The sequence below is a fragment of the Lytechinus variegatus genome, chromosome 10 (genome assembly GCF_018143015.1).
Source record: "Lytechinus variegatus isolate NC3 chromosome 10, Lvar_3.0, whole genome shotgun sequence".
Taxonomy (NCBI): domain Eukaryota; kingdom Metazoa; phylum Echinodermata; class Echinoidea; order Temnopleuroida; family Toxopneustidae; genus Lytechinus; species Lytechinus variegatus.
Window position 1 is genome coordinate 483192 of NC_054749.1, and position 14850 is coordinate 498041.

The following is a 14850-nucleotide window of genomic DNA, read 5'->3' on the forward strand; positions in this document are numbered from 1 at the left end:
GTAACAGAGGTATACTTTGAAGCATTGTTAAGTTAAGGTCCATTAATGGCCAATACAAACCAAATTCCACTTTATGCCTTAGAATATTTGCACAAGATCAATTGATTATACTAAAGAAAAACATCTTTCATGTCAAATTCTTTGCAAATAAAAGCAATTTAAATTAGAGTTTAAACAAGGAAAAATGTACAAAATTATTGATAAATTATACTTAAAATACTACGATAATCCTCAAGGTTCCACTTCCGTCTATCTCTTGAAACATATGTTTCTGTCTAAAGGGAAAAAAACAAGAGTGCTAGCTTATGATCTCCAAATGTTTTATTACTTTAAAATATCTCCATAAAGATATCACAAATGTACATACCACCGTTACATGGACATCATGTCCTTGTAATGGTCATATTGAATAGTATGACTTGACATTCTACTTATCAACACACTAAATGCGAGTTAACTCATCTTACTCAAGTGTAGAAATACAACATCTACAGGCAAGCTTCTGAAATGCATATCAATGAACAGGTAAATCTTTTTTATTCATACATGTACACGATTATAATTTTGATACCTTTGATAAAATACTCGGGTGAAAAAGATGTAGGGAAAAGGTACTAGTTTAGTTCTAAGCTATGGTTTTTCAAGACAAAACAAGACAAAGTTGGCATGCAATTCATGGACAATGCATTAATACCTTACACATATAACTTGTTTAATTTGTTTACTCTAATTTGTTTTACCTCAGTTACATGGTAATGTAGTTCTAAGTGACTTTAATTAAAATATAATCATGTCATCACTGGAATAGATGCATTGGATAAAACATTAAGTTCCAGAATGCCAAAAGGACAATTATAAAGTACTTAGTGGACAAATTGAATAAAAAAACTTACACCTGTTGTTTGAACATAGAGTTGTGAATGAGAGAGTAAAATGTACTATTTCTACTAAGCTATTCTAATAAATGTTCAAGTATAAAACTGCAAAGTACAATCTTTTCCTTTAGTTAAAAACTATATGGTAAACTTCTTACTGGCAAATGTAAAAAATGTATTACACTGTACACTAAACCTGACTATTAGAAATAACATGCAATATTTCTCTCTGCATTCAGGTTACAAGTTTATGAACTTCAAGAAGATCGGTGACCCAATGGATAGAGGTAGAATTGTGCCTCGCCATCAGGCCAGGAGTACAGGTCACCAGATTGACACTTCATGTACTGAAGATATTCATTTTAACCTTCAATAGAGGCTACCTGTAGTTATTTGAGAAAAATAGTATTTGGAAGTTTGACTATTTTTTTTACACAATTCAAATTATTACATTTTAATCAACAAAACTTGCTGGATTCTTTCCACGATATTTTATATTATATGAAATCATTTACTCATGTACATGTCTTGACATTTTCTCATTAAAGTAAGGGGGGGGGGTGGATTACTAGGGCAATGACAAGGAATCTGATCTGTTCTTGCAAAATACACAAGAACCCTCACTTTGTATTTTTTCATAGCAAATAGAATTCATCATTTCATAGTTCATAAAATAAATATAAAGTTATGTTTTATACAAGGATTTTTGTATTTGCTTTTGTGTTCTACTTTGTTTTGACAATACAATTACTTGCCCATTACCTGTACCTTTTCATAAATTATCTTTACTTCAATTTCGTTTCTCAATGGATGAATTTAATCTAATTTTATTCTGCACTATAATCAAGGGTGGTTCTTGACAATTCCATTTAGTTCTGTATGACCATCCTATTTAATTTTCATCTCTGAAGTTTAATTGTTCAAGCAATTACATAATATATTCATGTTTTATTGGAATTAAATGAATTAATGGAATTCAAATCTGCAATTTACCTTTTAATACAGCAAATAAACTCTTGTGAAACAAACTTGATTGTGTCACATTTTCTTTTGTTCACTTGTACATGTTTTTAAAATGTCGTTATATTGCAATAAAAAAAAATCACATTGAAAACAATCACACAGGCTTTTGCTTTCTGATAAAACAAATACCCACCCCCTCTCCTAACAATTGAATAAATAGAAATTAAAATACGATTGAAAAAGTCCCTAACAATTGAATATATAGAAATTAAAAAAAAATACATTTGAAAATATGGAGAAAGAAAAAAGGGAAAAAGAATAAGTGCTGAAAAGTATACCAACATTCAACAAGATGAAAAGTTTTGGGAAGGTTAGGCCTACAGCTAAGAATTACTAGTAATTGAATTATTCCCATGCTTCATCATACACGAAGCACATCTATGTGTAGGGGGGTAGTAACAGAAAAATTATTTTGCCCCCCCCCCCCCTCCTTTCGGGCTGGGTTCAGCTGACGAGCAGAATTTTTTTTTTTTTTTGGGGGGGGGTCTGCCTCCCCCGTGGCGCTGCCACTGGTTCTAAATTCTCATTTTTTTTGCAAATTCAAATTTGATCCTCAGGTCTTTGATACCTATATTTCCTAGAATCAGTAGGAGCCAATTTAAACAAGGAGAAATTTTGTACCAAATTGAGATGTCATCGTGATCGTCATGATCACCAGGGAAAGAGCTGTTTCTGAGTATCCATTGACCTATTGAATCAACATATTTCGGTGTAAAAAATCAACTAAATTACGATTGAATCATGTCAGCTACCATTCAAAACATGTTTGCACGGAATCTCAGTAATAAAAACATTCTTTGGAACCATTCATCAAATCTGGAAACAAACACGGCGATGTCTTAATTTACATATTTTACTTACACAAGAAGCTACATGTGGGACCGAAGTGAAAGATAATGGAAAATTAGCGAGATTTTTCAAACTTAAAAACACTTTCTGCATGGTAATATAGTTCCACATTTTAAAGATAAGGTTTAACTAATTTCAAAATACGAGTATCGGGATAAATCTCCATACTTACGTTGCTTTGAAAGGGAAAACATCGTGGAGATCCAATCCACCGTTTCACGGACATCGCAGGAAGATTCCCCACTGCGATGCTTGAAAAGGCCCGACATCGTGGCTGTTCATGTGCATGTGGATCGCGGCTAACATCCCGTCCGTCTGATACAACGACGGTCTCTTCTCCGGTGTCTCCTTCTTACATACGCGATGAAATGTGATCCACCGTTACAAATTTGACCCGGACATCGCCCAAAACATCGGCGACACTCGATTAATTTAAATGACATTATCATAGGTTTTCAAAGCTAATATTTTGATGAAAAGTTGTTTACTGCCTGCCCTTTATTTCTGACACATAACTTTGGAAAAAATGATATCTGACTTTTAGTTATTTACCACTTTACCGCCGTTACAGAAAAAAATAAACGCGGACATCGCATGTAACGGTGGTATGCCGAGTTGTAGGAATGATTTATGATATGAAGCCTCTTTTCATTTGCTATCCCATTACTGTTTTGTTATTAAACAAATGTTGCTTTATCAATTATGGCCATTTGAATTTGACTAAGTTTATCTTTTGATTAGATATCTTCAACTGAAAATGACCATTTTGGATGTCACACTTGGTACCCCAAAAAAGAGTCTGGACATCATCATTTAAAGTCTCACCATCAATAATTCTTGCAGTTCAACATTTTTATTTCTGCATCAAGTAATTGCTTACATAACTGCCTTCCAACAAATCCACATTGCAACATCAAAACACCAAACACATTTTCAGGATAAAGCTAACAATTCATAAGGAACACAAAAAAGTGCTGTTGCCCCAACCCCGTGGAATGACCCTAACGTTACTTAGATATATATAGATCCAGATCTAATGTGAGATCTATACCAGTTCAATCAATCACTTTGAATATCATAAACGTGCAGCATGCTGCACGCAACGTTAGGCCTAACTTTATCTTCTTAATTAGAGGCTATCTAATATAACAGATATTGACTGATGGGATGTGTAAAAAAAAACATTCTTTGGACCACCTAATGGATTAATATTTTCCCTCGTGATCATATTTTCCCTCAGCGCTGCGCGCTTTGGGAAAATATAACCCCTCGGGAAAATACAAATCCGGTGGTCCAAAGAATGTTTATATTACACACCCCATCAGTCAATATCTGTTTAATGAACAACCTTGTTTTCTATACAAAACTAACAGAACTTATAAGTAAATGATTAAATAATCAATTGATATAATTTCATTCATGATGTTTGATGAGAAAGTAAATCATTCATGCACTACAGTCATGTTAGAGTCAAGAGGAAACATTACCTAGGGTATGTTTCACTTGTAAGTTTATTCTAAATGTGACACAATTGCTAATGAAATTGTGAATGAAGTAAAATCTCAATCTTCATTTAAATACTCTTTCAATATGGACAAAAGAAATCACCCAATGTTCCAGTCATAGCACAGCTGTCTTTATTTTAGTCAGTAAAAATTAAAGGCAAACCTATTTTCATGTTACAAACTGTGTTAAATGCAATTTTAAGTATTTGTTCCCTAAAGGCAAAGAAAATGATGAAAAGGATTGTGTCACTTATTTGATGACCAGACCCCCCCCCCCCGCCTCCACCACTTTTTATGGGTTTTATGAGAGAAAAATTTGCTAAAATCTGTATTTTTTCTGAAACGATAAATACCTTTACTCATTGTCCTGTATTACTTTCCCATTATCTCATTTCCAAAGCGCAAGAGTGCACCCGCATTTGTCACCTTGCACCCCCAATGTTTTTTCAAATTACCTCTGTAATTGCTGACGGAGTGCTCTTAGGGGTAGAGGGGGTGGCGAGTTGAGGATATAAGGATCATCCCTGCCAATCATATGACATCATAACAACAACCACACCCCTTTTTTTCTGGTCATACCCTCCTCTTTTACTTGGATCCATCCATCTAGATTTTGTTTGTACTTGGTGCTATAGCCATGTGATTATTGTTCATTGGCGAGTAAACAGAAAGGGGATTAAAAGGAATTATGTTACCTTTAGTGCCAATCATACTCTTTACATTAGGCAGATTTTTTTTTCATTTTCGGGGTGGGGGGGGGGCTACCTATGACAACATACTGCCTATAACTCTTACATTAGCTAATCTTTAAATTAGTAGTGAATGGGGAATTTGGAGTGCTCTTTTTTATTTTCCAGGGCTTTATTCAGCATTTTAGGAACACAGTCGCCTCGAGCCCTCATGTAATTTTCCCCTCCTTTGCAAAATAATCTGATATCGAAGCTAGGAGCAATATATACCTTCTAAAGACAGGAGCTACGAAATATTGAATAATCTTTTCTCTTAAACAATTTAAAGTGAAAAAGTGGTAAATGGAAATTATATACTGTAAAGGCCAAACCACACAATCCATTTCATGTAAAAAAAGAAAAAGAAAAAAAGATCAACAGAAAAAATTACTCCTCCTGCATTACTTTATATATGATTGTTAATGGATCACTGTTGATTCATTTGCTTACCTCTAGCCATGCATTTTGCGTCTAGTAATTTGGAGGTCTGTTGGATACTGTTTTTATTTGTAATGCTTTGTGTTGCATATCTAAAATATTGTCAAATAACTACCAGCAAGGAATTTTAAAGTCAGGAAATGGTGATAAATTTGTTTGTTTTTTTATAAAGAAAAATAATTCTAACCTTTGATTCTGTTTTCTTTATTTAAGCTGATAGAATTAGAAAGTAATGTTGAACTTCATAGTAGAGAGTAATAAACCTATCCAAAGAAAATTGACCTCTCAGAATCACCTAAAAAATGAAGTGTTTTTTTTAGATGCAAAATCATTCAATCTCTAGTAGATATTAAGTTATAATTAAGTCTATTAGTATGGTGCAATCTACATTGTTGGTTATGAAAGATTATATTCATACTAACAAGTAACATCATGATAGAGATAGTAGCCTTAGCCAAAGGAGTTTCAGAAGTTTGCCAGCTTTTAATAATATTCTCTTTCTGCAGTTATGCCTTTCATCGATGGTAGTTGAGTTTGGGGTCTTTCTAATATTGGTTTTCCTGTTGTAAATCCTCTATTGGTGTTCGCTCTTTTCTTGGCTACATGAGTTCATTTAGCCTTAAATGGTGACCTATTGCTTCTGACATACACACACACACACACTCACAAACAACCGGAAGCTTGATTGTACACCAGGAACCTGTGTACGAATAGTTTGCTGTAAATACACAAAACACACCCCCGCAGTCACCCACTCCCACACACTTATGGGTGCTTACACTGAGCTCATCCATGTACACTTGATACATGTTACAACTTGTACCCCCCTTCTTCACCCGAATCCCTTTGGCAGGGAAATGCCCTGTACTTCTGGATTGAAGCCAAGTAAATCTTCACCAAGTTTAGGTGAAACATTAATCGTATCTCCCAGCAATGATGATGAAGATAGCTCTACATTTATGTGGTCCTGTCGTAGTAAGGGTGGAAGTGAAAGGAAGTATTTGGATTGGACGTTGTTTGAATGTTAATTAGCGGTGATGAAGAAGGATTGATGGCTTTATTGTTATTAGTGTTATCAAGTATTATTGAGACAACAGGGATATAATGAACTAAGTCTTCAGGTGCCTGATGTAAGTAGGTTAAGAGCTTTTTAATGCATCGAGGCAGTCTTAAGGCCATTTACTTGGCGAAAGTCAATAGTTTCTACTCTTTGTTTGATACCTGACATTTTTATCAGTTTATACTTTTCTAATCTATTCCAGTGGATGTTGAAAAAAATGCTACAGTATTATGATATGAAATTAATCAGTTGCAACATTTATTTGTTTGAAATTTGTGATAGCTTTTAGAAACAGATTTTCCCCTTATAATTATATTTTGCTTGTATACATCTTTTTATATTATTTTTGCTATTAACTCCTACACATGTAGATCATATTTTGTTTAGAACAATGTTTTTTTCTCTTTGATTCATGCCGAAAACAGTTTGTTTTTTATATAGATGTTTGTTATGTTATGGAAAAATGTATTAGACAAATATGACTGCATAAAAAAAATCAAAATCAAGTATTATTGGGTTATATCACATCTTTTTTCCTTCTTTCAAACAATGAAATATTTAAAAGTACATTTTAACGATACACAAAGTAACATCAATTGCTTTCATTTTATTCTTTTTTAGTTTTGTGTCTATATTTTATTTATACTACTGTATGTGCAATTATGTATTAACACTTCATGGAATTTTTCTTCATTGATACTTAAGCATTACTAGTTGATATAATTTATAAATCTTTTTATGGAAATAAAGCTAGTAAACTCAATAAACTCATGTTCTTTTTTTTGTCTGAACTTTTATTTTCAACTACCAAAATTTTTGTCTTAACTTTTTTTTTCAATTACCAAATTTTAATGACCTTTCAATGAATAATTTTTTTTCTTCAATAAATGATTTTTATTATGTCAAAAATGTTTTATGAATAAATGTTTAATTGAAGATGTCTTATTTTGAAATGATTTTTTTTTCTATTGTCTTACAGGTAGTATTAATCTAAGTGGAGATAACAACTCATTGGCCCCACCATCACCTACTTTTAAAAACCGAAGCTCCTCCAGTGCCTCTTACAATGAGGATATGGACAGTGCAGTAAGTGGATATTTTAATCATAGATTGTCTGATGATATTAATGGTTTAATTGATTTTGTGACTTAGTAAATTCGTAATTCAGTACTTCCCAATTGCTGAGATATTCCTGCAAATATGAATATTTAATCATGAAAATAAACTCTTGTGAATTTTTCATCCACAAGTAAAATCGTAGAATGTATGGTATATAATTTGGCAAGGCAAGGAAAATTGTACTATCATGAAGCGATAGCTCCATGGTACTATCAATTATCCAAATATTAGAATTGGTCCCAATATTATCTTGGATATATAGAATTCACTGACATGTATTGACATGCAAGTAACTCTTCTTGTAAATGTTAATATTTGGTACTATGGAATTCCATCAACACCTCAGGAAAAATACTGGAGTTAATCCATATAATTTGAAGGAAATCAAATTCATCCTTCCCTCCTCGCCTGACAAATCATGTTCTAACATCCTTTACTCATACCTGAATCCTGTATTTGTGCAGCTACAGAATTCTTTCTTTTTACCGCAAATTTTGTCATCGGGCAATCGGTTACCTCCTCAAATTTTCACCAATTTACGGAAAAAACCACACTACCATTTCTCTCTCCGTCCAGCTTTAGTAATAGATTCTACGTCTATGTCGGGTTGTCACTATTCCTCTTCCAACCCCCTTCCCCTTCCGTTCTTACACCCGTCCCTTCTCGGAGCCTAATGAAACGTGTAGTGATTTAGTGAGTAACTTCCACCTTAAGTCAAATTTTCTTTACGTTAGTTGTGGTTGGAAAATTCAATCAATCGTGCTGGTAATTCAGACGTGGAGCCGAGCTGAAGAATGAAGCCGACTGCTTAGCTTATTTTGCTTAAATTCCAAAGAGTTTTCACTTTCCTTCTTCAGTCATGGATGTTGGAATTCTGAATGAACTATGGCAGTGAAGTGAAAACGTTTTGATATGTCTTTCATCCAGATAGTGTTGGAGTTTCCTGTGTCCTTTCAGATAAAGCTGTGTTATAAGTCATGTTTTCCATAAAAATATACAAGTAGATGATATAAAAATGTAAATATATATACTTGTAGAAGAAAGCAGCAGAAACATGGCAGTTTTAAGGAAACTTTGCCATCACTAGATTTTGGAAAAGGTCAGAAATTTGGATCGTAAAGAAGAATTGGAACTTGCATCGGACCAAAACCTCCATGACATGAGGCACTGCACGCATGGATTGTTTGTCTTTGGAACCCATTTTAAAACAGATGAAACGGTTCTCTTTGATTGCTTATTGATTGATTTCATTTGATTCTCTTGTGCCTTTATGGGTGAATAGCGAGAAACACCGAGGCAGATATCTTCCCCTTTTAGTTTTGGGAAGATTGATATGAGCCATTCTGCTATAGCACCAGCACCACCAAAACCTCAAAGAATGACCAGTCCACAAGAGGATGAGGTAACCATTTGTGCAGTGGCGGCCATCTTGTACCCAGCATGCATTGCTGTTTGTAGTTATAGATTTTCATCGCGATGTTTGATTTGTACGAATATCAGTGCCTGGTATCTATGTGAACTGTGCATTTATCCGTTCTGTGTTAAAGAGTTTAAATTTTTCTGTGTCGGTAGATTGTTCCATCCCCCCCCCCCCCATTCTTACTGTTGAACCTTTCAGTGCTTTTCAGTGGTACCCTTCTTTTAGCACTATATCAAATAAAGAGTGATATTGTACAATCTTTTTCCTTGGACAAATATGGGAAGACATGGTTTTCACAGGAAACCCATTACATTTAGAGGCCGTTCTCATTACGCTTTCTAAAACTAGTTTACTGGAAACCGATTCAGGAAACCACTTTGGAAGATCGCTTTGCTAGCGTTCTCACTTGATCACACGAAAGTGGTTTTCAAAATCACTTCACGTAAAGCGCTCTTGTTGCTATGGAAACGCTCTCAGTGGGGTGACACGTTTCGCGCGAAATTCGAAACCGCAGCATAGGCATTCTACACCTGTCGTGTGGAGTAGCGCGCTCAAAATGTGCGAAGATCGCTTCCCGAAGAACGGTTGTGTCCTCACTTACGCTAAAACCAGTTTAACGAGGCAAAGCGATCTTGAAAACTACATCGCGAGGTGGTTTTCCAAACTGGTTTGGAAGATCGCTTCCAAGACCGCTTTGACCGTTCTCACTACGCGTTAAACTAGTTTCCACTAAACTAGTTTCCAGTAAAATAGTTTTAGGAACGTAGTGAGAACAGCCTCTAAGTGCACTTCCCTGTTTAAACGAGAAAAAAAGAAAAGTAATTCTGATGACCAGAAAGCATCAGGTACGTCATAACCCATAGCATGTTAGGGGTAAATGACTATTACAATTAGAAAATCACAAAGATATCTTCTAGACAACAAGATATGTTTTAAGAAGTCTTTTGTATTTTTTATTGTCTCTGCATTGCCATTATTGTGGAACGTCTTTATAATTCTCTTCTCAATTTTTTTTAAATATACATAAATGCGATAGTTTTGTATTGTGGTCTATTTTATTGTTCTGTTCAAGAATGTGGTGAATTTTAGTATGCTCCAATGTGGTTATCAATTCTAAACTATTCATTGTGTGTTTTTTTTTTACTTTTTGATATTGTTTTGATTCTGATGCATGCTTTATTCTAAATTATTTCTTTTTGTTTATGAAATAGTCATTCTTCTTGCATTATGAAGCTGTTGCCATTTTCAGTTATATGTGGTATTTTAGGGTTCCTTTTTATGCATGTTCTTATTCTTTTTAGATATAGTAAGTCAAAATGGTTTATTCCACATGAATGACTATAGGCCTTGGTTTATTTCTAATTTTTCTTTCTTTTATGGTCTTTTTTTCATTTCATTTCCTATAAAATGTTTAATTCTAATTTTTTTCTATAATTCAGATTTTTATTTTATTTTTGACCATTTATAATCAGTATACTGTTCCCAAGTCCTATTGTATTTTGAATTCAAACATGCTTATACAGATTTATTTATATTTTTTTATTTGAATGTCTTTTAATTTCATATTTCAAAAGTTAACATTCAAATTCAAGTTATTATTAATAAGTGCTCCTTAGTATAAGATGACACAAGAACCCAAGTAAAACTGGAAATATTGAATAGAATAGAATCAAAGATAATAATTCAGCATGTATGCAAAGAACAATTTTTTAGTAGGATATCTCATTTCAGAATACTGCTTTTATTGTGAAGGTTGGATACAAGCCGTTTTTCAGACCTTGGGCCCGTAACACAAAAAATTAGCATTGATCGTAGAACGTTTTACTACGATTGATTCCATTGACTCCAATGTACAATTAATCGTAAAATTCAAGCGTATGATTAATCGCTAACCTTTGTGTTACGGGACTTTGGACACACACACACACACCAAAAAAAAATATCAGCTCTAACATGGAAACAAAATTGATGTTGTCTAATAAAAAGAGACTTTTAGAGTATGAAGAAACATCTCCTTGATATTTAGAAACATGAGTATGACAAGTTTTCCAAAATATTCTTTTTTAATATTCACACTGGTTGATTGTTGATTGATTTGATGAATTTCAATTCTCATGAAAACACAATACAAACTAAATACAGTCAAACAAGTACATTGAAAAAAGGGATAAATGCACCCAAGTGTATGGATGTGAAGTTTAATTAACAAGAGAAATATTGGATTACCAGACAGCTTAAAAAAAAGGTCTTCCCAGAAGCGTTGTGACCACTGCAGAAGTTGAGCCTCTATACTTTATGAACCTTTTAAGTTTTTGTCATCATGTTGTTGTAATGAATGTGTTTAATTCACCATCTTTCCTTTTTGTGTCTTCGTTGTTATTTAGATTGAGGTCCTTGTATTTGTGGAGCAACCTAATAGAACCTTGTACTGCCTACTCTGTAGGATGGTCTTCCAAGACCCTGTTATTACTCAGTGTGGAGTAAGTATTCTTACGGGGGGCGCCACTTACATTGACGAATGGATACCATGCGCAACCAAAAAAACATGTAAAAAGGATGTATTTTTCATGATAGGGCATGTTATGTATGTAACATGAAAAGGGTGTCAAAAACACAAAAATAATGAAAAAAGGGTATCTGTTTCGCGAGGAAAGTTACGTGTTTAGGGTCAAATTTGGGGGATGATAAAACAAAATTTAAATGTTTTATAAAGGATGTCCTTTTTTCCCCAACACTACGTGTTTAGAGTACGATTTGTGCGAGGTGTGGAAGGTGTGGCCGTACTAAACCAAATGATGAGTATAAAGGTAAACTGACGCCCGAAGGACCCGTGACATAACAATAAAATATTCCTGTACTTGTTTAGGGGTTCATTTCAGGGAATATTTGCCAAGAGTATCATTTTGTTTCCAATACTTGTTAAGGGTAGGGTTTTACACGCCAATACTTTTTAAGGGGTGCATTTTCAGAATATGGAAATTATGTGTTTAGGGTGCTTTTCGAGACCCCATGGTCGCGCATGGTATCCACTCGTCAATGGAAGTGGCCCCGAGGTATTCTTATTTCACATTATTATACCTGATTGTCATAGTAAAAAACACAATGACTACAATGATGATCATCTATTGTCCATTTATATCATGCACTTTGGGGTGTCTTAAGGCCACTGTCTCACTTTACAACTGGTCTACTATCTGCTTTGGGAACAAGTTGCATTTTGCTTTACAGAAATTTGAATGAATAGAATTTGATGTTCGAATTAACACTCAGAATACTAACATGAAAATGTTTTTAATTGCAAACCTTTATTTTGGAGTAAAGGCAAAATTGGTTTCATACATGTATTGCTCTGACATCGCTATGATTGCATATGGAATTCACTTATTGAAATAAGGAGGGTAGTTGCTGAATTGAATATCGCACAGAGAGATGTTCAGTGCCTCAAATTCGCAACAAATGTTAACGTTGTATTCCAAAATCAGGTTGCAAACCAGTCTTAAGGTGTGCGGGTGACCTTTATTTGTATATCACAGTGGTTTTTCATAAAGCTGTTTGTACATTCTGCTTTCTTGGGCTAATTGATAATTTTCCCTACTTTAACAATATGGGAGTGCATTTCCTACATCTTTATTCTCTATCAGATTTTGATGAAAAATAAAGATTTCCAGATGCTTGCTAAAAATGAAAAATTTTGATTCACAAAGATCATATTTCAGCTACAGATGATGGTATGTTATAGAATCTTTCTGAGTTAGCACCCAAGAATGGGTCGCTGGTCATGCCTTAAGTTGCAAATAACTTGTAAACGGCTTTATAAAACCCATCTTGAAGCCATATTATTACGATCGCTTAAGCCCATCTTGCCTGTAAGATGGCCACATTCAATGATTCTAAAACACAAGTTCTTAGTCAGAGCCTTCAGGATGTCCAGGCCAGAAGGGATGAATGATTTTACTCTTTCTTCTCCGCTATAAATGTTTTCATAAATCTCACGACAGAGGAAATCGCAGGATTTTATTTGTTTACAAGCCTGATTTCCTTGAAATTCTATATCCTATAAAGTCTAATTCAGTTAAGACCTTTCAAACACAACATATATTCTACATATTTTTTTCAAAAAGTCATTTTCATTTTTTTTTTTTTTCATTTATGAGATTTTCAAATTTAAACAGATTTTGATTGGAAAGAGTACAACAAAATTAGTTGGCTTCCCCCCAAATTATTTTTAGCTTTAAATATTTTTTTAATGTTCTGTTCTTTGGATTTTAGAAAGAAGTCATCAGGTATTTTTCAATCCATGTTCAGTCCTACCTATATACTCCCTTGGTTTATTATGGGTTTATTTTCATGTTAATTATGACTCTTAACATGTGAAGTCTAATACAGCACAATGAGCAAGCAAAAAACTATGAACTGTTTCATTATAAAGTCAAGGTTAATTCCTTTATGGTAGAGCACGGATGTAAATTGTGGTTTCTCAGACTCGCAATGAAATTACTCCACACAAGGTTCTTCAGTCCCACTTGAGTAAATTGATGTAATGATCAGCACGCAAGTCGGCCAGATTGCCATGAAAATGAAAAATATTCATACATATTTTGTTGCTCATTGTGACCAATATAGACGAATCATTATTCAAGAGTTTAACCTCTTAAACCTCAAAAGTATGTTGTTTTCACGAATGCGGCAGGATTTTGTCCTCTAAAGCCAAAATTACCCTCACATGCACTTTGATGGGGAGCGTGGCATCAGTCATTGACGCCAGTCTATTCTTAGCGAGCATTGTTTTTCTGGAGAGGAAGTACTCTGTTTCTCTAATGATTTGTGGGAAGGCAGGTGAGATTGACCTCAAAACAGAGACTCAATGTTCAGCTTGGAAATGATCTTGGCAACAAGCTCTACTCAATTGTTACAAACATCAAATTCAGATGACACTGCCCAAGACCTAGAGAGATAGAGAGGCACATGCAGAGAAAGAGAGAATAGAGAAACCTAAGAAGATTGGCCCTCTTCGCGATTAATTTCGAGATTCAAGAAACCCTGTTTCCACCATTGCAAGAAGAGCGATTCCTGCTCGAGCGAGGCATCGATGCATTATGGTCTGATGCCGTGAATAAATAATCCCAAGTGCGTCTGCACCTACGAATTAGCGAGATACTTCGTAAAATAGCGTGCTATTTTGCAAATAATCCCCAAGTTGACTTGGGATTGCAATCTCGAGATCAATCCTACGAACTAGCGCGATAATTGCATCCCCATTGCAAATAATAATCTCGAGATTGTTCAGATAGGGATAATTTGCCGGATCAGAAATAGCGTGCTAATTTGAAAACTCAGGATGGTGCAGATGGCCCTAGAAAGACAATTGCAGAGGACTTCGACAGGGGGAGATAAAAAGAAGAGATATAGATCAAAGCTTGAAGGGATGGTCCGGGCTGAAAATATTTATATCTAAATAAATAGAGTAAAATTCTCAGAGCAAAATGCTGAAAATGTCAACAAAATCGGATAACAAATAAAAAATTTATTGAATTTTAAAGATTAGCAATATTTTGTAAAAATAGTTATATGCACATGACATCATCATAAATATTCATAAGGTGGGCTGATGATGTCACATCCCCACTTTCCTTTTTCTTATGTTATTACAAGAAGTCACAAGTGTTTCATTTTCTCATACATTTGTAAATGATGTGTCTCCATTAGGATGAAATAAGTTGCGGCAATAAATAACTAATGTATAATCAGTTGTCAATCCAATTGTTTTAGTTCTTGATAGAAAATTTTTTAATAAACCTAATTTCATATAATAAGATACAAATGAACATGTTTA

At 34.2% G+C, this 14850-nt stretch overlaps 1 protein-coding gene across 3 annotated transcripts in view; it reads left to right on the top strand.

Moving 5' to 3' along the window:
- Nucleotides 1-14850, top strand: part of LOC121422420 (E3 ubiquitin-protein ligase TRAF7-like) — a 76644-nt gene that overhangs the window by 36610 nt on the left and 25184 nt on the right. For 2 of the 3 annotated variants that reach the window (XM_041617455.1, XM_041617454.1), the window contains 3 exons: nt 7458-7564; nt 8880-8999; nt 11402-11497. In XM_041617455.1, coding sequence (XP_041473389.1) covers nt 7458-7564; nt 8880-8999; nt 11402-11497 — 323 coding nt within the window. The remainder of the gene's footprint in view (nt 1-7457; nt 7565-8879; nt 9000-11401; nt 11498-14850) is intronic. The other variant, XM_041617456.1, reaches the window with a different exon arrangement.